Source organism: Echiichthys vipera (assembly GCF_963691815.1).
Source record: "Echiichthys vipera genome assembly, chromosome: 8".
NCBI lineage: Eukaryota > Metazoa > Chordata > Actinopteri > Perciformes > Trachinidae > Echiichthys > Echiichthys vipera.
This window is the reverse complement of record NC_139833.1, coordinates 4015063-4040689: the sequence shown is the minus strand read 5'-3', so window position 1 is coordinate 4040689 and position 25627 is coordinate 4015063. Positions and strand designations below refer to the sequence as shown.

The 25627-nt window shown below is 44.8% G+C and overlaps 1 protein-coding gene across 2 annotated transcripts in view; it reads left to right on the top strand.

The window, feature by feature from the left end:
• satb1b (SATB homeobox 1b) overlaps positions 1–25627 on the top strand; it is a 60033-nt gene that overhangs the window by 27496 nt on the left and 6910 nt on the right. Inside the window, exons 6-11 of one of the 2 annotated variants that reach the window (XM_083917644.1) lie at positions 545–656; positions 1687–1764; positions 4681–5195; positions 8109–8321; positions 12760–12831; positions 13340–13495. In XM_083917644.1, the coding sequence (XP_083773770.1) occupies positions 545–656; positions 1687–1764; positions 4681–5195; positions 8109–8321; positions 12760–12831; positions 13340–13495 (1146 nt within the window). Of the gene's footprint in view, positions 1–544; positions 657–1686; positions 1765–4677; positions 5196–8108; positions 8322–12759; positions 12832–13339; positions 13496–25627 lie in introns of both variants that reach the window. The other variant, XM_083917643.1, reaches the window with a different exon arrangement.

Sequence of the window (25627 nt, the reverse complement as noted above, 5' to 3'; positions counted from 1 at the left end):
ACGGGAGCGAACGTGCATCGGAAAACGACATGCTCCGTGAGGCCCTGGACCCGCTTGAAGTTGCCGTCTTTAACAGATTGTATAAATAAAGAGGTTTATCTGTTTACATCGCCGACTCCACAGATGCTGATATTCAATAACCGTCTTCCCTTTTGAACGTAAATATATTTCCTGCCGTCTGCTCTCGACGTCAGCCGACACAGTTGACCTTATGATATACCCACTCTGAAATAAAAAACAAATGTTCAGACAAACTCAACGGCATTTGATAAAAAAGAACAGATAAAGCCTTGCTTGATTTAATTTGTTTCACCTTGTGGACGATGAGATCCAAAAATTTCTGCATGTCTTGATCCTTTTTCAGTTGGCTTTTTTTATAGTGCTGGGTTTTTTACCGTGTCCCTATCTTTTATTTGTTTTGACAAGCTACAGTGTTGCTGCATGTTTCACAAGCTTTTAATATTATGTCTGTATTTTCCACGACGAGAGTCTAAAGTCTCTCTCTCTCGTCCTCTCTCCCTCTCAATCAATCTCTCTCTTTCAGAGTATGATTTCCTCCATTGTGAACAGCACTTACTATGCAAATGTGTCGGCGGCGAAGTGTCAGGAATTTGGGCGCTGGTATAAACATTTCAAGAAGACAAAAGATATGATGGGTAAGCAAAACGGAGGGGCGCAAAGTATGGCGCTCACACTTTTGTCTCATTGCACACACACACACACGTACACACACCAGTCGCCATTACAATATGTTCTCTAACCAACCGTCTCTTTGTCTTCCTGCTGTTGCATGAACCAGAAATACATTTTTATCTTGTTATCTAATAATTCAAGATTACTCCGCACTGTTTTACAGCTGAACACAGTGTTATCTTTGATTTATCCCTTATTGCTTTAACTAACACTAATGCGAAAGCCAAATTGAGGCCTCCGACTGTTTTTATTTTTGTTTGCGAGCGAGTATAACGCCTCACCATCTCCACGAACAAAAGGCAGCAATGACTTCAACCGGCCACCGCCTAGTCTGAAATTCAATTAGATTTTCTTATCAAGCCTCTAACAACGCATGCTTTATATTATCTTAAAAAAAATCCCCTTTGACCCACCAGGAAATGAGGCTACGTGATACTACGAGCACCCCAGCTGCAGATAGAATTCCGATATATTTTTATGTCTTTTGATTAAGCAGAACACCACTCTGCTGCAAGGCTCATAAAGCAGTGTAATGTTGAGATATCAGCTTTAACAATCTGTTGAACAATCTTTTTTCTTCGCCAGTGCTCGCAGTGATGACAGATGAGATATTATATCAAAATGTTTTCACAGCCTCCATGCAAATAGCGTGTTGTGATCATATCTTATGTGTTTTTTTTCCCCTCCTCTCTTCTGTTAAAGTGGCAACATATGCTGAGAACATTATTTACTTCAGACCTGCTGCACTTGTGTATTCTCTTGCATACTCCTACACATTTTCTGTCACAATTGTTTTCTGTCGGCTTTTATTTTCCTAAAAATGGGGCCGCTGCAGCTGCTGGTGTGGCCTGTTTTAAATGTCATATTTCTGCTTAGTTGGAGTGGGAGAGTAGAAAACCTAATCTGTGTGTTTCTTTCCCCACTACTGTGTTTGTATGACTGTCACTGTGTGTGTGTGTGTGTGTGTGTGCGTCCTACCATCCGGATGTGCAGGCATGCGCCAACCCTCCCAACTGGAGGGCTACCTGGGAACGTGTGTCCTCCGTGAGAGCCCCCGCGCCAATGCACTCGGTATGTCGCAACATGGACACACACACACACACATCCTTTTTTTTTCACTTTGGAGGACATTGAGACTTTTCACAGCCTTGATGAAAAACAAGCTTTGACCCATTGTGATAGATGTGGGACAAGGGTACACGCACACACACACGCACACGCACACACACACACACACACTGATTTGTCGAACTTGTGAGGAGCTGCATGCCATCCTTAATACCTAACCTTACTGCCTGTCTTTGTTAAACTGAATCTCAATTAAAATCTTAATCTTAATATAAAAACCCAAATAGCACTTTAAAGTCACATTAACATGAAAAATCTTTTATTTACTCGGTTTGCTCATACTCTATCTGGGGTTTGGAAACAATTCTCATCCTTCAAAATGGCATCATCATCATTTCAACCTCAATACCGTAAAATATTTAAACCTTTAAAGAAGCATAAACTGTTCATTTTATTTGTGCGTGCTCTCTCTGGGGACATCAAACCATGATAAGAACAAAAACCACCTGCACTCGTACTCGGAAACATCGATAACATCTCAAGACGTGCCGCACAAACTCAAGCACCCATGCGCCATGTTAGCCAAGCCTCAGACAGAAAAACCTTGGCACACGAGCCTCAGGTGCCAAACACGCGCCCTCGGCAACTCTCCCCGACCTCAATATTCATGACAGGTTGCTGCCTGCTGTATGTGGCCACGAATGGCAGGAGGAGAAAGTCCTGGTGAAGTGCCAGGTTTGAAGGCTGGAAGAGAGAGTGGCACGGTCATCCCTTGGTGCTTTGGCAGTGGCGTTAAATGTGACTCTGCATTTACTTCACCACACTGCATTTACCAAGCAGTTTGAGCCTGAAGTCAAGGGGAATAAGTACCTGGTCACAGGTACTGGCGAGGTACTCCACTGCTCTGCCAGCTGAAGTGTTGTTGCCGGCTGCCAGCGAATGTGGTGTCTCTTCTTCTTTTGAGGTGGCAACACTAGTGCAGGGAAGCCAACACAGCAGAGAGAGTTGGGTCACTTTGTGTGTGTGTGTCTCTCTCTCTCTCTCTCTCTCTCTCTCCCTCTCCCTGATCTCCCTCCCTCCCTCAGCCCACATCCCATTCCCATTGTGTGTTTAATCCGGGGCTCTTTTGTGGCAGGATTCCACACGAGGACTCCCGCTTCTGTGGCAGCCTTTTTCTCCCAGGGCCTGCCATGCTCTTCTGTCACCCCTTCTCTTTTCAATTTGCATGGAAATGCCTCCGTGTGCCTGTGTGTTTGTGCGTTGTGAGCATGCCCCCCAGCAGTCTGTGCGAGCGAGCATATGCACACACACACATTCACATATGAGCGAATAGACACGCCATACCATCAGAGCCAGGGAATGCCAGGGATTATGGGAAAAGATGTGATTATTACCAAGATTTTTTTGTTTTGTCTCTCTCCCCCCCCCACACACACACATCGTTTGTTTTTGACAAACGCTCAATAGACCCGTCTTGGCCGCGTGTTTTGTGCTTGCTGACAGTTAAGAAACAGGCAGCTCAAACACACGATTATTGTGGGTATTTTTGGAAAACATCCATCCACTTAATCTATCATCTGCTGAAAAATTCAGCTTGTTGAAGACACCCCCCCCCCCCTTCCCCATAACACCAATTTACGCTTTTCACAATCTCATACGATGCTTTTCTGTGGGATGTGGAGGCCACAGCACACTTCTAGGGTGCTAATGTTTCCATCCATATGAATTCTTAAATGCTGCCCCCTCACTCACTCACTCACTCACTCACGCACTCACTCACTCACTCACGCACTCACTCACTCACTCACTCACGCAGTCACTCACTCACTCCTGCTCTCTCTCACTCACACACTCGCTCACTCTCACCCAGCACGCAAAAAGCCTCAGCATATGTGGATTCCTTACAGAGAGGCGGAAACCTGAAAACATTCAGCGGCTCCAAATGCTCATTCCCTTCGCTGTGGGTAGTACTTTGAATGTTAAATCATTGTTTTCATCCCCTAAGCACATCATTTAAACCTGTCTTAAAATATTCCAGAGCAGCCATTATGGACTTAAAGATTCCCAAAGCAAGAAACGCCACAAAAATCTCCCAAATGCCATTAAGTGACGGCACATATATTTATTTTTCTTTTGAGTCTCGCAGACAGTTCAAGTCAAGTCTCCTCACACCGTATCCTCAGATGTTCTTCTTCTGTCTCAGATCGCCGCTCCCTACATTTATGTTCAGACCACCCTGCCGTAAAAATGCCATATTGGCTAGCTTGTGTTCCTTATTTTAAAATTAAGGATGTAAATAGAGAATCCGATTTATCAGCATTGCTTCTGCCGTTTTGGACGCACACACACACACACACACACACTAGCCTTGTACCTACACACACTCCACTGTCTCTCCAAGATTTATTTTTCACATGATGAGGCCACAGACGTCCTGAACTTAATTTCGAAGGCATGGCTTGTGGAAGACACAGGTCAGACACAATGAAGCTCTTTTATCTGCGTTGCCATCTTGGGCTGATCCTGTGAAGAGCACTGGTTATAGAAAAGACACTAAACCCCTGTATGTTTTAGCTGGTAGTTTGGGTTTCTAGATACAAATATGTGCTGGAAACAAGTTTTCTGTCATGAAAGTAAAGAGGAATGTTAGCTGAAGGCTAAGATTTATTTGAGGTTGAAGTTTGGTCCCACGCAGAGGAGATCTGCTTTATTTCGTCTGATTACAGAGTATGGCTACGGTGACACCAAACTGATGTTCACAATTTAGAGGTTACGGTTTAACTATTTTGAATTCCCCACCCTTGTGGTTACGTTTTTTCCTCCTGCGTTTTCCTTGTGGTGTTTGACTTAGACTGTCTGTCTGTCTGCCCTCCACTGATGCCCTCTCTTTGCTTGTTTCTCTTCTCACTCCTCCAGCAGAGATGGATGGCCTGTCCGACCTCTCTCCACCTGGCTCTAATCACAGCCACAACCACAACCACAACCACAACCACCTGGGCTTCTCCCAGCAGCAGCAGCCCATCCCCGGCAGCACAGCAGAGCAGACTCCTTCCTCACCGGTGCCCCCGATGACTCACGCCCCGCCACCACACAGTGGCCAGACTGGTGGCCGACAGCCTCAGCTTCCCGGCCTGCACCACCCGGGCCTGGTTTCCACGCCCATCAGCCCCCAGCTGGTCAACCAGCAGCTTGTGATGGCACAGATCCTCAACCAGCAGTACGCAGTGAACCGACTGCTGGCGCAGCAGTCCCTGTCGCAGCAGTACCTCAACCACCCACCTGTCAACCGCAACTCCCACAACAAGCCCATGGAGCCACAGGTGGCATCAAACACAGAGGTGTCCGTCGAGATTTACCAATGGGTGAGGGACGAGCTGAAGCGGGCCGGCATCTCACAGGCCGTCTTCGCCCGTGTGGCCTTCAACCGAACCCAGGTGAGGAAGAAAGACAGATGGGCTAAAATGACTTTAACTGTAAAATTTAACTAACAAAAACGTCAGTAATAAAATTATGGGCAGTAGAAGCTGCTATCTCAGTCCAACGCCTCATTCTCCTTTATGCTATAATAATAATAATAATAATAATAATAATAATAAATAATCCACGTCAACGTAACTGACGTCTGTCATGAAATTTGATATCAAATTTCTTGGCAAAAGCTGCCATGTGCTGCATATGGATGAATGTACATTGATATTAACATTTTTACGTTATTGTGAATAGCATCCAATAATTTCTATATCATTTAAGGTGGATTTTTTTGAATATATACATTTTAATTTCATGTCCCAGTCTGTAAGTTTGAAGTACAAACAGTACCTGTAAAAACATGTGGCCCCACTAAAATTACTGTTCTTTAAATACAGATAAGTGTCAGAAATGCCTCTGAAACTCAAAAAAATAAAAAATAAATCAAATCAGTGCGTGGACCATGGTCCTCGCTGATATAGATACCAGTATTTTAATTTAATTTAATTTTAAGTTATGTAATTTAGCCCTTTAAAAGTTACTTTAAAGTTGTTGTTTTTTTTCGTTTTGACCGACTGTCGAACTAGATAATAATATAAAGTTCTATTATTCTTGAAAACAACATTTCAAATTTTTCGAAATTCCCAATTTTGAAACCAAACTACACAAAACTAGCAGCGACCTCTTTGAAAGGTAAATACATCACATTGAGGGATTAATAAAACAATTTCATGGAACCTCTTTCCGGAGAAATACCAGAGAAAGACGTTTGAACCGGTTTTATTTCCACAGTTTATATCTCGTGCGTAATTCTCACTCCAGTAATCCAGCACCTGTACTGTACTTCAAGACAGCTGGCAGCCCGCCATGTGAAAGACCCAGGCTCGGTCATGGCGTGCGATCGCTCGCTGCCAAAATATGTGGTTTCAGTTTATAGTCAGAGGCCTTACACACACACACACACACACACACACACACTCAAGGCAGCGATAATGTCTTAAGACGTACTGTCTGTATTAGATGGGGGGGTGTGGGGGTGTGGGGGTGGAAGGAGGTGTTAGCAAACCTCATTACAACTCCATTTTCTTTGAAGTCGCTGTGTATCAAAAAGGGGAAAAATGAAACTGATAAGGATCTATTGGAATTAGAATTAGAACGTACAGCAACCCCAAAAATGTGTGTGTGTGTGTGTGTGTGTGTGTGTGTGTGTGTGTGTGTGTGTGTGTGTGTGTGTGTGTGTGTGTGTGTGTGTGTGTGTGTGTGTGTGTGTGTGTGTGTGTGTGTGTTATATGTTCAAATCAGACAGTTGTGTTTTTGTGCAGGCTCCCACACAAACAGTCTTATCTGTGGCTCATATGAGGAATTAGCCCAATGTGACGTTGGAGAGTTTGCCTTTAGAGGATTATTTATTAGGCGTGTGTTTTGTTTCCATGAGTCTGTGTTAATAAAACGAGAGGGGAAGTGTGTGTGTGTGTGTGTGTGTGTGTGGGGGGGGGGGGGGGGTCGAGTAGTGACATGAAGGGGCTGCTGTCGATTCAGAGGGTGGATCAGACAGAGGAGAGGAACTAAGGCCTTTATTTTTATTTTTTGGAAAAGGAACTGATTGACCAAAGAGATAGACAGAAAGAGTTGATGGGGAAAAATGATAAGCATGCACACACTAAAGAATGCAGCTCACACACACACACACACACACACAAACACAGACAGACACAGAACAAACGCTGCTTAGTTACGCCACTAACCTATCCCCTGAATACTTGTGTACATTAAGTGCTCAGTCCCCCGTTGCCATAAAAACGTCACCGTGAGTCAAATGGCGCGTGAGTATCTGTTCATACTTGTCTGGAGACCGCAGACCTACCATTTTAAACGTGACACATATGCATTTTAATAGTCAGACACATCTTTGCAACTCCACTCATTCCCCAAGAGAACTCGCATGCTTTTGCAGACTTATGCAAAAATAAATAAAAAGCATGAGCATGTTTTCCCCATCACCTTGTTTTATTACCAAATCACACCTATTGATGGTGAGAGAAGCGGAGCGATGGCTTGCACAGTGTGTGGCCAAGAGCTGATGAAAAGGCCTAATCACAAGTCTCTGATAATGGAGCCATCGCCATCTCATAATGATGGAATTGAGCGCTATTGAGAAGTAAACAGAGGATACGCTGATTGCCCGCCGTACAAGACTTTCACATTTCAGGCGAGTAGCTGCGGCTCTTATCAGAAGCAACATATGGCTCTGAGTACACGTCCAAGATCTGCGGAAATACACACAACAAAGTGTGTAGGTTCAAGGGCTCTGTCATACACAAATGATCATCGATGCTAAGAGAACAACAGAAAGGAATTGTGTTTTTTTAAAGCCAAGACAAAAGCTCTGTATAGAGTAGTCGTGACGATATGCAGGAGGGCGAGAAGTTTACTCGTGATTTTACAGCAATATTGATGGAAGGTGTGAGTGCTGAGTGCAGAGACAGTTGAGTCTGGGGGAGGTGTTTGTTATCCGGGGGAAAGAAAAGCAGATAGACAGGAAAAGCCTGTGGCCCACCTGCCTCTACAGAGACACTATGTGGAGTAAAAGCTGGTCTAAATAAAGTCCCTAAAAGGCAGAATTGGTTTGCAGTTTAAGTGCATATAAGAATGCCACATCTCCATTGTCATTAGCGTCTCCATTTACACTCCTGGCTATCCTTTATTGTCTTATTTCAGGATCCTCTAATGTGATTATGCCACCCTGACCCCCCCACCACCCAAATGCTTCCCTCTCTGGGAGCTCTGGTCTTTTATTTTCCTCTGCTGCTACACACCCTCCACTCCATCTTTCTAACTCTCTTTGGTTTCTCCCTCTCTCCTCCCACCCCATCACACAGGGCTTGCTGTCCGAGATTCTACGCAAGGAGGAAGACCCTAAAACGGCGTCCCAGTCACTGCTAGTCAACCTGCGCGCCATGCAGAACTTCCTGCAGCTGCCAGAGGTTGAGCGGGATCGCATCTATCAGGACGAGAGGGAGCGCAGCCTCACAGCAGCCTCGGCAATGGGCGCCCCTCCACTCATCAGCACGCCACCCAGCCGACCTGTACAGGTACCAGAGATCATGTTATTCTGCAGTACCCCTGCTTTAATGTGGCAGACATCTTGAATATTACTCGTCATTACCTAATTAGTAAACTGGAGTCTTTTTGTTTCACAAACAGTTCTTAGAGGCAGAGCTGTTCTATATTTAGAAAAATATTTAATAAGCTGTAATAAGATGTTTGTTCAAAGTCGCTTCAGAATATAAAGACAAGAGATGACAGCAGATTCACACGTGAATGTGCCACGCATCACAACGCAGTGTTTAGCATCTATTATGCACCTAAAGTAATCGGGCATTATTTTACTCACTTTCTAAAAGAGAACAACAATCATAGAGAGAAGAACGGGAAATCATTTGCTAGATCACTCAATACAGATTTGTCTGATGCTTTTGAAAAGGAAAAGATTAGCATTTGTTCTCCGCCGTCAACAAACACTATCAGTGGCAGCAACCTGGTGAAAACACAAAGCAGCCCAAGACCACCAATCCCCGTTCTCACAGTTCTCTCTGTAGCCCAGATGTGCTGAGACTCTCACTCGCAGAATCCAAGTCTGGGAAACAGAAATCCTCGAATGCACAACCTTGTTACCATACTGGGCCGTCGCATACTCTTTAAGTTTGCCAGCTAGCTAACTTGCACAGTCAACAAAACATGTTTGCTGTTAGTTTCTCCCTCCAGAGCAGCTCTGATTCAGAGAGATATTTAGAAACTAACAAGAATTATTGTGACATAAAAGTTACAACAGCTGAAAAGAGAGATAATCTATACATCAAAGACGGAGCAAAAGTGCAGCCTTAGTTCAGAAAGCATGCAACAAGAAGAGAGATGGCTGCATTCATTCATCGTAAATACATAGTACCGTATTTTTTGCACTATAGGGCGCACTTAAAAGCCTTAAAAAACAACAGTGCGCCTTATAAATGTATAAATTCTGGTTGTGCCTAACTGACCTCAAAGTGATTTTGTGTGGTACACGGCGCAAAGTAAAACATTTTTTAGTACGACTTTGGTAAACTACAAAGCCGCACCGCTTGCGGCATTACGGCTACCGTTGCCAGGAGCGTCGCGGAGTAATACAAACTGTGCTTCACCATCATATTACGGCATGTGTGTGTGTGTAAGGACCCCAAAGTGCCCCCTGTCAAATGGCACGCGTTACAACTGAACAAGGTTGGGAGTTATTGTGAATACGCTCAATAATACGCTTTACTGACTGACTTATCTGACTGTTTTCCTTAATGCCTTATAGTCCGGTGCGCTTTATATAAAAACATCAAAAATAGCCCATTCATCGACAGTGCGCCTTATAACCCAGTGCGCCCTATAGTTAAAAAAATATGGTAAATGACGTTTGTAAAATGCTTGGCTCAACATTGTGAGTGTGTTTACCTGTAGTGGGGACTGAGATGAGGAATGCAGGTGTGCGAGCAGGTTGGATTGTTTTCAAGAAGAAGGAATTCACTGTCTTTGTGGTGGTGTCATGTACTTAATCCCGTCATGCTGCCAGGAGCGAGAGGTTAAACACAGTGTAACTTATTTAGTGTATTACAATGTAAAAAAGTTTGTACAAGCTTCTGGTGTACAAACGCAGACACACTCATGCACTGTTCAACATCAAGTGTGGATACAAGCACCACCCCAGCACATTGTTTTCATACACACCTCACATTCCCCACCATTGTATCAGGCTGCTACCTGTCTGGAAGCACGTGTCATGAACAAAACCCCATTCGTTCTTGCACCGTGCACACCAGCGAGCGTACTTTACATTCTCCCTGCATGTAAATGAGTTCTACACCATCCCCGCCCTCACCACACAGGTGAGAATGGTGCACAAATGATGGATAATTTTTTTTGTGCAAATTTTGACCTTTTATCTTGCATTAGGCAGCATTAACAGCCCTCCTGTTTTAAAAGTAAAGCTCACTCAGTGATGACAAGCTCCTGGAGAGATCAAACATCCTTTTGTCAGTCCCGTTTTCAAAATCACCGCAAACCAGTGTCCCTCATTCGAAAGGTATGTGGCAACTTTCTACCACTTAAGCCTATTTGGAGTGCGGTCAGCTGCATCTGGGAGGTGAGAGAGGCGGACAAAGGCCTCCTCTGTCCTCCAGTCCCCAGTGAAGATTTGGTTTTTATTTAAGAAAGAAAGACAGAAGCCCACGCACACCCATCTCCAGAATAGAGCCTCCCCTCTGAAACTGCTCAGCGTGATGCCAGTTGCTGTCTTTGCAAAACTAAAAAAGAAAGAGTCGCATTCTGAAGCAGTGGTGCTGAACTTCTGCAGAGCCACTTTGCAGTTCACAGCTCATCTTTACAATCAGAGGCTGTGTCAGCGCAGGACGGAGATTCAGAGTGAGAGGGTGGAGGTTTGCACAAGAGTGTTTTGTTTGGCTTGATCACCAACCGTTAATGTTTTTATTAACATCCCAGATGCAGAGATAAGCGTTTGGAACGATGAGTTTTTAGATTTTCTTTAATCACATCAGGTGAATTATGCCTCTCTCTCACACATGCACCGTAAACCTGAAATTATCCAGACATCACGGCGACGCTGTATGTGAGAACACAAATGTCTGAATCAGTTGGATTCAGTCTGACCTGCCAGCTCTCGAGGACAAAGACCGTGTCATCTCCGATTGAGCCTATGTTTCCATAGAGCCACTCATTACGCAGAGGATTCACAATGAGTGAGCGGGCGTGTTGATGACGTGTCTATCATGCTGCTCACAATAAACAACAAACAGGCATCCGAGGGTGAAGAAGACGGGTGATTTACACAAACACAGCAACAAAAAACAACCAAAAACTGGAGAGACGACGAGGTTCAGGAACTTCTGTCGGTACAGGCCAATCCTTATCAATTCAAGGAACAGGAAGAGACGCGGACTATTTGACTATGACCATCGTGTTCTACCTCCGGCGCGCTCTACTCAGACGCCAACCCTTCGTTTAGACCAAACGGAGTATTTCCAGTAAATTAGAACGCATCTAACAGGGGGAATCTCCTGTTTTGTGCTGCATGTGTGAAAGGGCGACCTGATTCTCCTGACATTGTCATGTGTGTTAATGTGTTATACACGGTTTTAGAGACTAGTGAGCTACGTCCTTACAGAATGAATGTACAGAGGGTCTTTTAGTATATCTGGGAGCAGCTTACAGAGCTATAGACGTGTATAACAACCCAGGAAGAAATCTGCAAGCTGAACAATAAACACAATGACTACTACTCGGCACACACACTATTTCAAACATGACCCAAAACTCAAAGCTTCTGGTGTGTAGTTTTTACTTTCACATCACTCAGAATACTGTTGGCACATCAATAGAATATCTTGAGGCTTAATATACTTCACCTGTATGACTCAAACCCATCAACATTTATCATGTAGACCTACACAAGGCAATTCTCACACGAACACCCACAAACACGCATTCGCACACTCATACACCTGGCCATCTGCCAGCCTCTCCTATGGAGCAGTGTGCTGTGAATTTAAGCACATAAATCAGCCAGGGTGGCAATTGAGCCAGAGACAGAGGAGGGTTTTTATTGGCCTCATAAAAACAGATGCAGAGGTATGTTTCTCTCACGTGTGCTGATGGGTCGGCTCAACTCCCCCAAAGCCAGTTAGTGCACGTCCCAGCCTTAACAATTAGCCCGACATGGTAACCTACCGCTCAGACTGACAAGCCCATGGCGAGCTGTCGTAAAACAGGATGAAAGGCCCAGATACTCTCTGACATTCCAGTTTCACCACAAATTTGAGGATTATGTGATTGTCTTTAACATATAAAGAAGCTCATATTAGATGTCTAGACAAATCTATATATGTTTTTTGATCACAGGTTGTGTCGGGAGTTAGTAGCTGTTGGTGTTATTATGGTTTTATTTGAATGTACTTGTACTCGTGCCCAACCCTGCTGATGTCTCCTTTCAAAAGGGCTCGTATGGAATGATTCATATGCTAATGGTTCGTGGGTAATGCTTTTATTAGGATACTTGTTACCTTGTCAAAGGATTTTTGTCAAGATGCAACAAGCCGCTGAATGAAGATGATTTGATTTCATTTGACTTGCATTTATTTTTTAATCACCAGCTTGACACAAGAATAATAACATTTCTCACAACACATCTAAGTGTTTTTGAGCAAAGTAACGCTGGAGCCGTGTGTGGGTGTAATCTACACTTATGTGTGTGTGTGTGTGTGTGTGTGTGTGTGTGTGTGTGTGTGTGTGTGTGTGTGTGTGTGTGTGTGTGTGTGTGTGTGTGTGTGTGTGTGTGTGTGTGTGTGTGTGTGTGTGTGTGTGTGTGTGTGTGTGTGTGTGAGACAGAGATGGCTGTGTGCATGCATGAGTGTGTGTGTGTATGCTTTAGCCTTTATTTTTTTTCTCATTTGAGCCTGAACAAATAACGTCTGTGCTGTGTTCCCCACTCTGCAGCCCCGGAGGGAAGACTGTAACAGCGTAAGGCCCGAGGACTGGAATCCCCGAACCCCAGTGGGCATTTCCCCTGTGAGCAAATAACTCCACCCACCTCACCTCACCTCTACACCTCCACCTATCTGAATGCACACATTCTCATAGACAATGGACACACTGAGACATTATTACTCCATTGCTATTCAGTATTTAAATGCCTGTGAGCAGCATGTGAGTGTTTGTCTAATACACTATATTTTACACTATTACAAAGCTTTAGATTTTAATTACATCTAATGCTGATAACTAGGTCAAATAGAGCTTTTTGTATTTGTGTGTGTGTGTGTGTGTGTGTGTGTGTGTGTGTGTGCGTTTTTTAGCCTAATTTGGTGTCAAGCATCTTGTTACATACAGACACGCAGTAGTTGTCACACATGCCCCTTGCTGATGTGAAAAAAAAATATCTTCAGGAAGAGTACAGTAACTGAGTCCATACACACAACCACAATCAATCAAATCCAAAGGACAATTCAGTTTTAAATGGAACATGATTTCGTGTCCAACTTTTCCCAATTTCCTTTGCCTCCGCTTCGTCCACCAGGTGAAACCTTCACCTCTGCCCAGCGAGTGGAACGGCAAAACGGAGAGCTGCATCCTCAACATCAACTCCACCATCTACGACGAGATCCAGCAGGAGATGAAGAGGGCCAAAGTTTCCCAGGCGCTGTTCGCAAAGGTGGCCGCCTCCAAGAGCCAGGTACGGAAACACACACTAAACACCTCACTGAATGAAAAAGGAGCAGAAAGGCTGTGTTTTGTTTTGTTGTATATCCCGGACTGTTGTGTTTTGGGGTTTTCTGTTGTCCCGTAGAGTCCCGGTCATCGTCGTCCTGCAGGGAACGTAATTGACACTTACAGTTGCAAAATATGGAGAGCTATCTTTCTTCAGTCACCATCTAAGCATCGTCTTTATTCACTATCCAAAATCCAGTGTTTTAATATGTCATCATTTTGTCCAACAAGGATTTATTTCACCTACGGTTTTTTAACATCATAATGTCTGAATGCTGTGAATCATTTCTTGAGATCTCACTTTGTAAATTAGCTCTTACAGCAGTATCGATGTGCCATAAATCCAAAATGTGAAACTCTAAATCTGCATGCATACATTGCTCAAAGTGTCCACACACACACACACACACACACACACACACACACACACACACGGCTGATGGATCTCTCGCAATAATCAGAGAGAATAAAGATTATTCGGTGTAGAGACATGTTCAGAAAAATGTCCTAATCCTTGAACTGAGGAGCACACACACACACACACACACTCACACACACACACACTCACACACACACACACACACTCACACACACACACACACACACACACACACACACACACACACACACACACACACACACGCACACACACACACACACACATACAGCAGTCTATATGGAAAGCATTAAAACGATAATGAAACATTTTATACTTGATTCATATGACATCCTAATATTTATACAGTCAAAGGCAAAGGAGTAGAAATCATTCCCGCCCGTTGCACAACTTGCCTCAGTGCATCACTGCCATGATTTATCGACGTAATGACACATGTCTTCTTTATTGTGGGTTTGGAATTTAGCAGTCGACACTGTTTCCACACCAAACAAACCTGTTTATATTAGCTCCGCTCAGTAAGACGATGGGGCCCCTGTTGTCTTCTCCCAGAGAGCAGGGCGCTCACACAATACAAGCTTGTGTGTGTGTGTCGGAGACGGGGGGAAAAAGAGAAAACACGCCACCAATTTAACTCTATATTAAAAGCAATTTAAAAGAACGCAGCACTAAGGAGTTATTATTAAAGGTTTTCATGTGTCTGTCGGAGGAGGAGTCGAGAAGATTTCCACAATTGTGCCTGATGAAGACGACGGGGGGAGAAATAGATCACCAAGGGCGGAATAATCTAGAAATATCTGCAAAGGCTTTATTTTTTTCTTGCTGATTAGGATGATTATACCCTCAGATAGCTTTGTTTTACCAAATTGCAGTTTGATGCACAAACCACTGTTTTTGTTAAGGAGTTCAAAGACTCCTTGGGAGGATGGAGAAAGAGAAAGGGGGAGAGCGAGGCGGTCGCAGTATTAACTCGCACATGTCTCTCTCTTCTCAAATGAAGGTTTGTCTGGGAACAGGTTTCCACCGTACCTTCTCCACCTCACTCCCGTCTTTACGTCTTGCCCCTCTAACTCTCCCGTTCCCCCGATTTCTGCCTCTCTTTCACGTTCCATTCATGGCAGGCGAGTGTGAATGTGAATTGAGCAGCAGATAAGAAGTGTGCTAATTATGCCTGTGAAAGGGGGCCTGGGAGAGCACTTATCTCTGGCTCCATCTCGTAATGGGCGCTCCCCGGGCAGCTGGTCTCCCCCCTTACTACCCAGCCGGCATTGCCACAGCTCCCAGCACCGCCAAGGCCAGGACAGACCAGACCAGGCCAGGCCCGCTCCTCCCCATCAGCACCCCTGAACCCTGAAAATCATAAACCAGCACCCAGTTTTCAGTTGCTGATTCAACAATAATTTTATGAAATTCAGCATTTTTTATTTAAAGTGGGATAAGATTGTAATTTTCCCCATTAAGCTTTATGCTGTGGGGAGATCATTCTATAGTGATTTCACACCAGTCCAGCAATATGGCTGGAAATGTCTTTTCCATCGATGAGCAGTCTTTTGTCCCTTAGAAGCCACAGGGTTTCCATGTTATGTTATATTGTTAATTCATTTTGTCAGAACATTTAGCAGAAACTATTTTGCTGCTCAGTCCGTCATTTTACAAGCGAAAAAAAGCCTCGCTTTTGCTGGTTCTGGCGTCTTAAACGTGGTTATTTTTATGGTTTATGTTTGGGTTTGGACATTTTATTAACCAACAAATTAATGGAGAAAATAATCTGTAATTAATCGATAATGAAAATAAGGTCTATCTGCAGCTGTAGACAGCAGTGCTTGCCTCTGTTCACACTTATAACTATTATCCATAAAGTGTCACATATGCTAACATGGTCTCAGGAAGGAGGTGACGCAGGTTATAAGGTGTTGGTCTAATATGAGCCGCTCATTTTAGCTCCTTATTTCTGCTCATTCAGGGGAAAAAAGCGTCGGTGGCACTGCTGGAACTTAAGAAATGATTACTCCATTGGACCAGCGCTAGGATACTGTGTGTCGAGTATGTCGGAGTTAATTGTTCATGAGCTTACTATAGTGTGAGTCAGTCAGCCAGGAAGCGTAGCAAAATGTATTTTTAAATGACACGTTGTAAACGACGGCTTAAGTCCAGAGAGGTTTGCAGCCTCGCAGGGAGAAAATAACACTATCCAAGCCTTGGGTGGAGTATCATGCCAGCACAGGCTGCTGCTACTGAGGTTGGGAGTGCAGTGTGGATGTGTTTGGTGATGAGGATGGAGGATGGGCTGGACTGGCACAATGCCCATATGGGGTCCAGGGAAATAATCATGGGGGGAGGGTGGGGAATGGGCCTCATCACTGAGGCTGGCACCGTCCTGTCGGCTTGGTGTGCAGTTCAACCTCTTCAGCTCAGCTTAGGATTTCCCAGCATGCTTACGCAAGCCTAGGATCCGTTGGTACTGGTCCCGCATATATGTGTGGGCATGTGCGTACCATGTAGTGTTTCTTCGTGTAATCGTTGGTAGCCTCTCGTTCACAGAGAGGCAGATGATGCAGCAGAGAAGAGAAGGGAAGGAGAAGAGCAATGGAGATCCACGAGGAGGGAGCTAAGAGATGTGGAGTTGAAGGAGGTCATAGGCAGTAGTGGTCCCCTGGGTAGAAAAGCAGTAAACAGGAGTTTACTGATTGGTGCATGCTCCACTGAGTGTGTATAGATGTGTGTGTGTGTGTGTGTGTGTGTGTGCTTGTCTGTGCGTCAGATATGGGTTTATATGCAGGCACATTTGGATGTGTGTGTTTCAGTCTGTTGGTGTGTGTTTGGGAAAGGGGGGGATTCCTGGAACGCAGCCATCCCGTCCTCTCTTAGGGCTCGTAACCACAGCAGGCCTCTGCCACCCCTTAGACAACCCCCCCCCCCCCCACACACACACACACACACACACACACCCACACACACATACACACACACACACACACACACACACCACCACCATATTCAATGTTGCATTTCAATCACTCTTTTACTGCCACATATTCAGAGTAGTAACTATAGAGCAGTGAATCTAACCCGAGCCATATTACTTTATCAGATTAATGGACGCCATTTCACTTCAAGTCTGGGCATACGTATTTTTTTAAGTAATCCGTGCAGCAATTCTGATTTATTAGGACAGATATTACATTTGGTCTTCTGATAAAATCAGAATCATTATTCATGATCCGTCCCTCAATGATTCAAACTGATCCAATGCTCCAAGAACGCTCCATCTCCATTTAGCTTCAGGAGATGTCAGACTTGGAGAAAACAACTGTGTGTTACTGGTTCAAATCCAGCGCTGACACTGCCAGAATTAGCTCTATTCGCCAAACGGCCCATTCTGTTTTAGCCTACGGAGGTGCAAGCTATGATCTGGATAGCCCGGAGTTGATGTCAACATTATTAAGTGGCTCAGTATGGCTACAGCACTATGTAGCAAGCTCCTATGCTGCTTTGTTTTCATTCACATTAACAGAGGAGGCTTTCTGTGTTGGCTAGCCCGGCAGAGAGGGCGGCTAATGTTCAGCTGAGCAATGGGAGGTTAGCTGAGGGTGGGGCGGGAGCGGGTTGGGGGCATTCCTTTGACACGACTTTTATGTCTAAACATCCCCGACACTTCCTGAGAGGAATTGCACAACGGATGGAATCAGAGTCCCTGCTGTCATAAAACAAGCACCCTGGGAGCCCTGCGCACCACGGGGCTCAAAGCCCTCCGACTCCTCAATGACCAGAAGAGTACAGAACGCAGTCACCGCCACCAACACCGCCCTCTCTCCCCATCTCTCTTTCTCTCTCTCTCTCACTCGCTCATTCTCCCCTGGAAGAGGCTACGCTAATTAGCCAGGCTCTAATGAGACAGAATGGCACTGATCTGGTCCGCCGCTGCGCCACCGGGGGGGCCAGGCGGGGGGCTGGTGCAGTACGGGAGAGAGGGGAGAGCGAGGGGGGGAGGTTGGTGTATGCCATCTGTCACCCTGCACCCGCCTGGCACGGCAGTCCCTGGAGTGGAGGGTGGGGGGTTTGATGGGGAGGGGGGGTGCCTTGTTGGTCTGGAGAGGTGGGGGAGTGGGTGGGTGGAGGGTACTGATACAAGTAGGAAGGGAGGCTGACAGAATTAATGGAACTGCTTCCTCCATGTTTGGAAAATGACTAATTTCCTGATACGGGTGGAATCCGCTTATAGGTCATACATGTTTTATAGGGGCTTGAACGTTTTTCTTAGCTTTAATCTCAGATATTAAGCACATGACCCGACCAGACCGGACCAATGACACACACACACACACACACACACACACACACACACACACACACACACACACACACACACACACACACACACACACACACACACACAGTATCACACCACTTCTATCATTCTGCTCCATCCGATGGCTGCTCAACAAGAGGGGCAGATGGCTGACCTTTGGGGTGTCTGTGTCTGGATTGTGACTGTTCAGAGGTTTGTCCGTCACTGAGAAGCCACTCGGGGTCATTGCGTTAGAAGTCTTGTTTTGCATGAAGAGTTGTGTCCAAATGGCATCAAATGACATCCTAGGATAGTATCTAATATCCAGGACTGCTAGGGGCTAAGTGTTGGAGCAGCACAGAGAATTTTTGTGGCGCTTTAGGTAAGTTGTATTTTCAGTGTGATGGCATGAAAGGCATCAAGATGTCTTTTGTTTTGTTGTTAGTAAGCTCACGGTTCTCCACACCTCTCTCCCTCAAATTAGGCAGATCAGAGCGACAAATCGCAACCCCTAGGGATCTAAAAGGGCTGTGACTGTTTATTAATTGATTTATTTATTTATCTCCTGTGCCTGCTTGGTTATTAGGTTGCCATGGGAAACAGGCTAGGCCAGATCCTCTCTATTATTAAAGACACAATTTCTTGAACTGGAGACCCAGCTGTCTGAATAATTAATTTAGCGAATGAATTATCTTGCAAACGGTAAGTCTTCCCCTCCCTCTGAAATGAGCCTTTCTCTTATTGTTTAATGGACAGTGGAATTCCCACCAGCCTGTTTTCTCTTCACTGCCTGTCTCATCGAACCCTCCTCCTCTTAGCAGGAACCCTGGGTCTCACTGAGCATGCCCAGAGCACTTTGTGTCTCTCCTGCCATCTCTCTCACTTACGCCTTACATGCCACCTCTCACCCCATCTGTCTCCAATTGCACAGCCCACTCCCTCCTCCCCGCCTGCCTCTTAGCCTGCAGTCCAAACTAGGAATCTGCCCCGACTGTCGGGAATCCAAATTGTCTCTTCGTCATCACCTCTAATGCAATATTATAAGACAAATGTTTTCTCCTGTGAAGCAGGTGTTAGCCAGTTTACTAGTTAACCGAGCTGGCACTCTTCTAATAGTTCACTCGCCCTCTCTCTATGAAGGCCTAACCCTGGTTCAACCTGCTCGTCACACACTTAACCTTACTAGTCTCCACTCTTGCAAGCTTGTTAGCAAATGCTACCCTTGTCCCAGTAACAGGCACAGTATTTTGCTAGCTCTTTCTTTCCTGCATGTTTGCTAGCTAACCCTCTCCCACTGTCTCCACTTCTCCTGACAGACCACACAGGGCTTGTTCTGAGGCCCATTCTCGCTAATCTGATCAGGCAGGCAAATACGCCGGGAAAAGCGCTTTAATGATCCCCCTAATTACCTCAAGTCAATACCAACTGTATTATTAGACTCGGGGAAAATATTCCATTAGGGTGCCCCCCGTGGGAGTCCCCCCTGTGCGCGCTGATGTCACGCGCTGCGCGCCCCCTACGCTTGTAATTAATTTTATTTACACACTCAGGAATGCACAAGGTCGCACCTGCAGCCCGGAGCCGCCCGACTCGGCCCGCCTAATCAGATCTGTCATAATTATCATTCTGCATGCTTCTGACACACGCCGGGAAATATTTCAATTTAACTACAGCCACTAGCTCCAGCAGATGCAGTCTGAGAGAGAGAGAGAGGGAGAGCGAGTCTGTGTGTGCATACAGGAGTGTGTGTGACTAAGTGTGGGGGAATTGCACAGGGAGATATTAGGACCTATCCAAGTGCTCACGCTGGTGCTTGTGTGCACTTGGATTTGCTAGCATTATGTGATCACTCTGTCTCTCACAACCTCCTTTCTGTCCCCTCTCTCTCTCTCCCACTCTCTCTCTCTCTCTCCCTCTCTCTCTCTCTCTCTCGCTCTCTCTCTCTCTCTCTCTCTCGTCTTCACCTCTCCGTCTTCATCATATTTTTCAGTCACTATGTTTACAGCATGAATTGAGCCTGAAGGGAAATATATAAGTTTCCTTTTCATCCATGTAAAGAAAGACATTTGTGAACTTGTTTACTTTGTTCCCACTTGTCTAAATACTTAATAATAATAATACTATTTTAAGTTCAAGATGACCTTCGAAGAACAGTAAACAGCCACAGCACAGAAAAAAAACAACTTCATATGAAGACTTCTTTTTCCAAAACTCCTTTTTGGGGATGAAAATTTGTTGGGTTTCATTAGTATCTGAAGCAAACTTGTAGGCCAATTAAGAACACTTATTCAGCTGACATTGACAATTTACAGGTTCTCTGCTATTTCAATCCCTAATTCAATAAGATCAGTCATGATTTATCAGCTTAATTATGCTTTGATATTAGCAATTAAACCCCAGCTTTGAATTAAATCTCAATCAAGCTCTTATTTTTGATAGAATCAGACTGCATGTAGGTGTGTGTGTGTGTGTGTGTGTGTGTGTGTGTGTGTGTGTGATGCTGCTGCCGTTGTTGTTTATCTCAAGCTCATCTTCAGTGTGTTTGTTGTCTTCTGTGAATTCATCCTCCATCTGCCTCTGCAGTATTGAACGGAAAAAAAGATTATAAACAAGAGGTAAATTTGTGGTGGGAGAGCAGTGTTTGAACATTCAGCGTAGCTGTGCAGACAGTGCTGCCACCCAAATATCAGCCCACCATCAGGCTAAACTAGATTACTGTGCAATTTCAACAATCCTCATATTTGACACAAAGAGGCGCATGTACTGTAGCCTCAGCAGTGCCTCAATTTTCAGCCATTTTGTGCTCAATCTGAAGTGCCGTAGTGGACCAAGAGAGGACAATTTCACTCAAAATGTGACATTAACTGATACTTCTTACGTTCTTGTGAGAAATGCAGACGTTTTGTTTACTAAATACTGAACATATTCAATCTGATTCGAACCGATTGGCTCTTTTCTATGGTTCTTGAGCAAGGCACTTAGGCTGATGAGAATCCAACACAAGTGGACTGCGGCTGCACCGAGGAACTCCCACTATTGTTACTGTCTAACGTGCAGTTGTGTGTGAAAAAGAACTTTGCTGAAAAAGAACAAAACGTGCAGTTAAAAAAAACAAATGCTGTAACCACACAGATGTTTAATGTGCTCCATTTTAGATGGACCGGTCATTTGCCTTTGGTTATTCTTTATGCTCCATCTGCCTCTATTTGGTTGCTCAAAAAAATTCCCAGCACCCTTTATTGGTTCAGCAGCCATGACGTAAACTGCCGCACAGAACTGGTCGGTATTGTTTCTGGGAGCAAGTGCTGACACAGAAAAGGCCATTTCCTGCACAGTCATGCCTCGCCTCCACAATGTGTGTCGTGTTAGCTGTCAGTCTGTTATTGTTGTCGACTCGCTTATTGTATCTGGAGAGGTCGCGACCCCTCTTCAGAAAACGCTCACTGTTTGGCTAAGACTTCTCCGCGTCGCAGCTCGAAGAGAGATTAATTGTTTGGCACGTATGATTCAGACTGGCAAATTTCTCTCCTAAAGCTCAGCCACTGACATCCTCACAAAAGGGGATAGTGACACAATCTGGCAACCGGAATCTGGAAAGCATCCACCCATCATCAGAGTCATATCGACGCGTTAAGTTCAAAATGATTCAAGATGACTCAGTTTTCAATCCTCAAAAGCTTTTTTCCTTAAGAGAGAAGCAGCTTCATGATCGCTACGTATGAGGACTAGAGATTTCATCATCCGGCGCCGCGGCCGCAAATCCAACCATTCGTGGGGTCTATCTGTTATTTCAAAGAGATGTCCGTTTGATCCATCTGTTATGTAGTGTGCCTCCTTATGAATACTCGAGACCGGCGTGTGAATTGGAATCAGATGGCGAGGTTATGAAAAATGATGCAGAGGTAAATAAAAATATGGTTTAGCAATAAATCCAACCCTTTGATCGCCATATGGTGAACAGCCCCAGATTCTGTCTAAGCAGCGTCATGTAAATTTCCTTTATCTGTAACTAATTATTGTTTTCTTTACAACCTCGGGAAATATTCAACGTCTCCATACCTTCTGTTGTGTTGTGTTTTATGTTCTGTTATTGTCCACTCGTGCGTTTGACGATAGCACTGGTTGGAGCGGTGAGTTTATCACTGGTGGTTGTAGTTTGAGTTCCCAAAAATGGCATTTATGTAAAGTTGAGTGTCTGCACTGAGCTGCTACGTGGACATGGTCCTCCTCAGAAACGTAACTCTACATCAGGGCACGGAGACTGTGTAGAAGGCAGCATTATAAATACATACATGGGTCGTGTTGGGGAAAAAAGGCTCAGTAATCTTCTTTTCAGAAACGCCAGATAAATCGTGATCTCGCAAAGCCATTTCCACTGCAAGCCTTCTCCTCACTGCAAGAGAATGAAGGAATGCAAACGCGATTACTTTGGGTATATATATATAATGAATGCACGGCTCAGTAATCTTCTCCTTTCCTTTAGCGAGACAAATTTTGTATGTTAAGATTTTTGCTAGCAGTCATTTTTAGTGCAAACCTTGCCGTCGCCGTGACAATCTCCCTATCACACAATCAGTGAAAGACTATAAACACGATTACTTTGGGTTTATAATGAACGCCCGACACAACCATCACTATTCATCTAGTGTTGCAGCGGTGCTATGATAATCAACGGGTTAAATCCTGCGCTGAACCGTAAATAATTCCTTACACTTGAAGCATTGATGGAGGGACCACCACAACACCTCCGCAGAGGAGCGTCAATTTGGATTAACACTCCATTAAAGGACTAAATAGACTTGTTTTTTTGTGGAGTTTGGGCCTTTGCTCACCTGACCCTTTATCCAACGAGGCAAATAGCATTTAAATCATCTCTGTACGTTGTTATTAGTTCACTCCAATGCTAATGTTATCCCAATAACATACAGAGTGTATACAGTAATTGTCGCACAACATGTTACAACAACCAGCTGCGTAGACGTTCAAGAAGAAATTGAATAAAGGCATTTATAGACGAATGAATAGGGTGTTACGGTTTGTCTGGTAGCAGGATACAGTATGTTTATCATTATCATTTTTAAGCACATCATTGTAGACCTTCCGATTTCCATTGCACTGACCACTGACCCCATTTTCATTGCTCTATCCTCCTCACAGTATGTCAAAGATTATTTGTACAGTCACTCAGAGCGAGTCAATTTGCATTGAAAGTCATCCCCCCCTACAAAAGAAATAAAATCTGGCCCTGAATTTGCAGTCAATTATTGCTTATTGTTGCGGGATATTCGCATATGCCCAAGCATCAGGAATGTTTGAACACATCCACCACTGTCAGCAGATGGGCGTCCACCATGCCCTAATGTTTTTACAACACAGCGCACGTTACCTTGCGGGGTGAACGTGCACATGCAGCCGCCAGTTTGGCTCGCTCGGGGAGGAGAAAAGTGTTATCGGCTGCATTTATCTGCATAGTGTTGTCTGCCAGTGCTGGGCTCCTGCCAGGTTCAAGGAGGAGGGAAGACAATAATGCATTGTCTTCTCCATAGCTCCCGCCCTTGTTCAGACACAGATGAGGTTTGTCTGCTGCCTCCTGAAACAGTCCTGTCCTCCAACCCGCCAGCCAACACAATGGCCACAATCATTTCTTCATCTGTGGTTTTTTGATGTGTCATCTTGGCCCTTTTTATTTCCTCTTTTCTTTTCGTCCAAATGCTTCAAATCCAAATGTAACTCGATATACTCACAGTCTGTTTCTGGGGTTGAAACTAAAGCATGATTTTTGGTCACGCAGTAATCCGAGGAAGGAGGGGGGGAAAGAACTCAAATGGCAAATTGATGGACATCTGTTGGCTTATTTTATTTATTTATTTTGCCGTGGCCGAGGTCAGCCTGATGGGGCTGATAACAAGCAAATGAGATTAGAGGGAAGGTGTTGGCCAGGCCCTGTGACAGACCCTCTGTCTGCCTGTCTGTCCTTCCCTGTCTCAGGAGGAGCAAGTTGCTCATCAGTGTTTCTCCGAGCTTCCACGCTGGGTGTGTTTGCAGCGGTAGCTTGTTGGCGGATGGGTTGGGCGGTGAATCCCATGCTGTTGTGTGACAGAGCAGGCCTATGCACTTATTGGCAGCTTGTGACTGCAGCACTCACATACACGGTGTACCGCATTGCATAGCTGGGTGAATCCCGCGCATGAATTCAACTATTGTGTTGGGAGGAAAATATTTTTATCAGAACTCCCGGTTTCTATTTATACCACGACCGCACAATGGCCCGCTGAAGAGTTTATTACCCTTTTAATTTGGCACCTTATGACCCCAGAGCCCCATTAGCCCCTGGTCTGATCTGTGTCTGCTGTAAAACAAGAAAAGGCTGGTGCTTCGTGATTGCCAGTTCTGTTGTTTGAAACTAATTAATAATTAAGCAACGATGACCTAGAGGCAGCGGATTATTGTGCAATATTGTCGCAGGTGTGTGCCAACATAGCAAGATAATCCTTTGCCTGTCCGTACTTATTGCTCCGATGAACCTGTTTGCAGCATCTGTGAGATCAACGGAGAGATGTGTTTAGCGTCAAAACAAACTGGTTTTCCACTTTCCTGCTTATTCTGTGATTTCTAAGGTGTTCTAAGGTAATAAAGGTCAGGAAATGCAGTCGTTTACGTCACTGGGTCGGCTGAAAAGCTCACCAGTGTCTGTTTCTGGTCTTTAAATGTGTTGTAAAGGTGATTTCTGACCATAATGATCAAACTTATGCACGGAAGTTGATGTTTTTCTGTTTGTTGTTGCTGTTTATCGATGCACTAATAGTGTCAGCACTGGTCTAAACAGTGTTTGAGAGGCATTTTTCACCGCTTATAAACTTTTGTGGGAGGCACATTTAAAAAAAGTACAAAACTGACGATGCAACAGAGTCCAAAGTAATTTCACAAAATCAGTTTCAGCTAACGTGTTAGCAAGCAGTTGTCTTGTCTTTTTTAGCCAGCAGGCACAGAGCAACATGAGCATCTTGACCAATCCAAGTCCAAAAGGCATCGGCTGAATCAAAGATGCTAAAGCCGCTAACTGAGGGGGCGTGCCGCTGCTGTACGCTCTCCTTCCAGCAAAGTAGCCTCCTAGTGGCGCGGAGGACTGCGGGGTGCTCTAGCTAGCTAATCCTTGTCTCATTTGTGGTTCGATAAACATTCAGTTCCCCCATTTCGCTGTTTTGAAAGATACTGTAGCTGTCATATTTGCACGTCCGGACTTCGTGAGCGATTGACGTCGTGTCACTTTTCCAGTTGCTCATCCTCAAAGTGGAGAGAGCGCGGACGACCGTTTCTTTGGGTTCAGTGGAGCGGACAGCTCCGCACAGTCGTCTAACTACTTAATGACATTTCACAAAAACTCTAAAGCAGATGCTGCAAAGTGCATATAA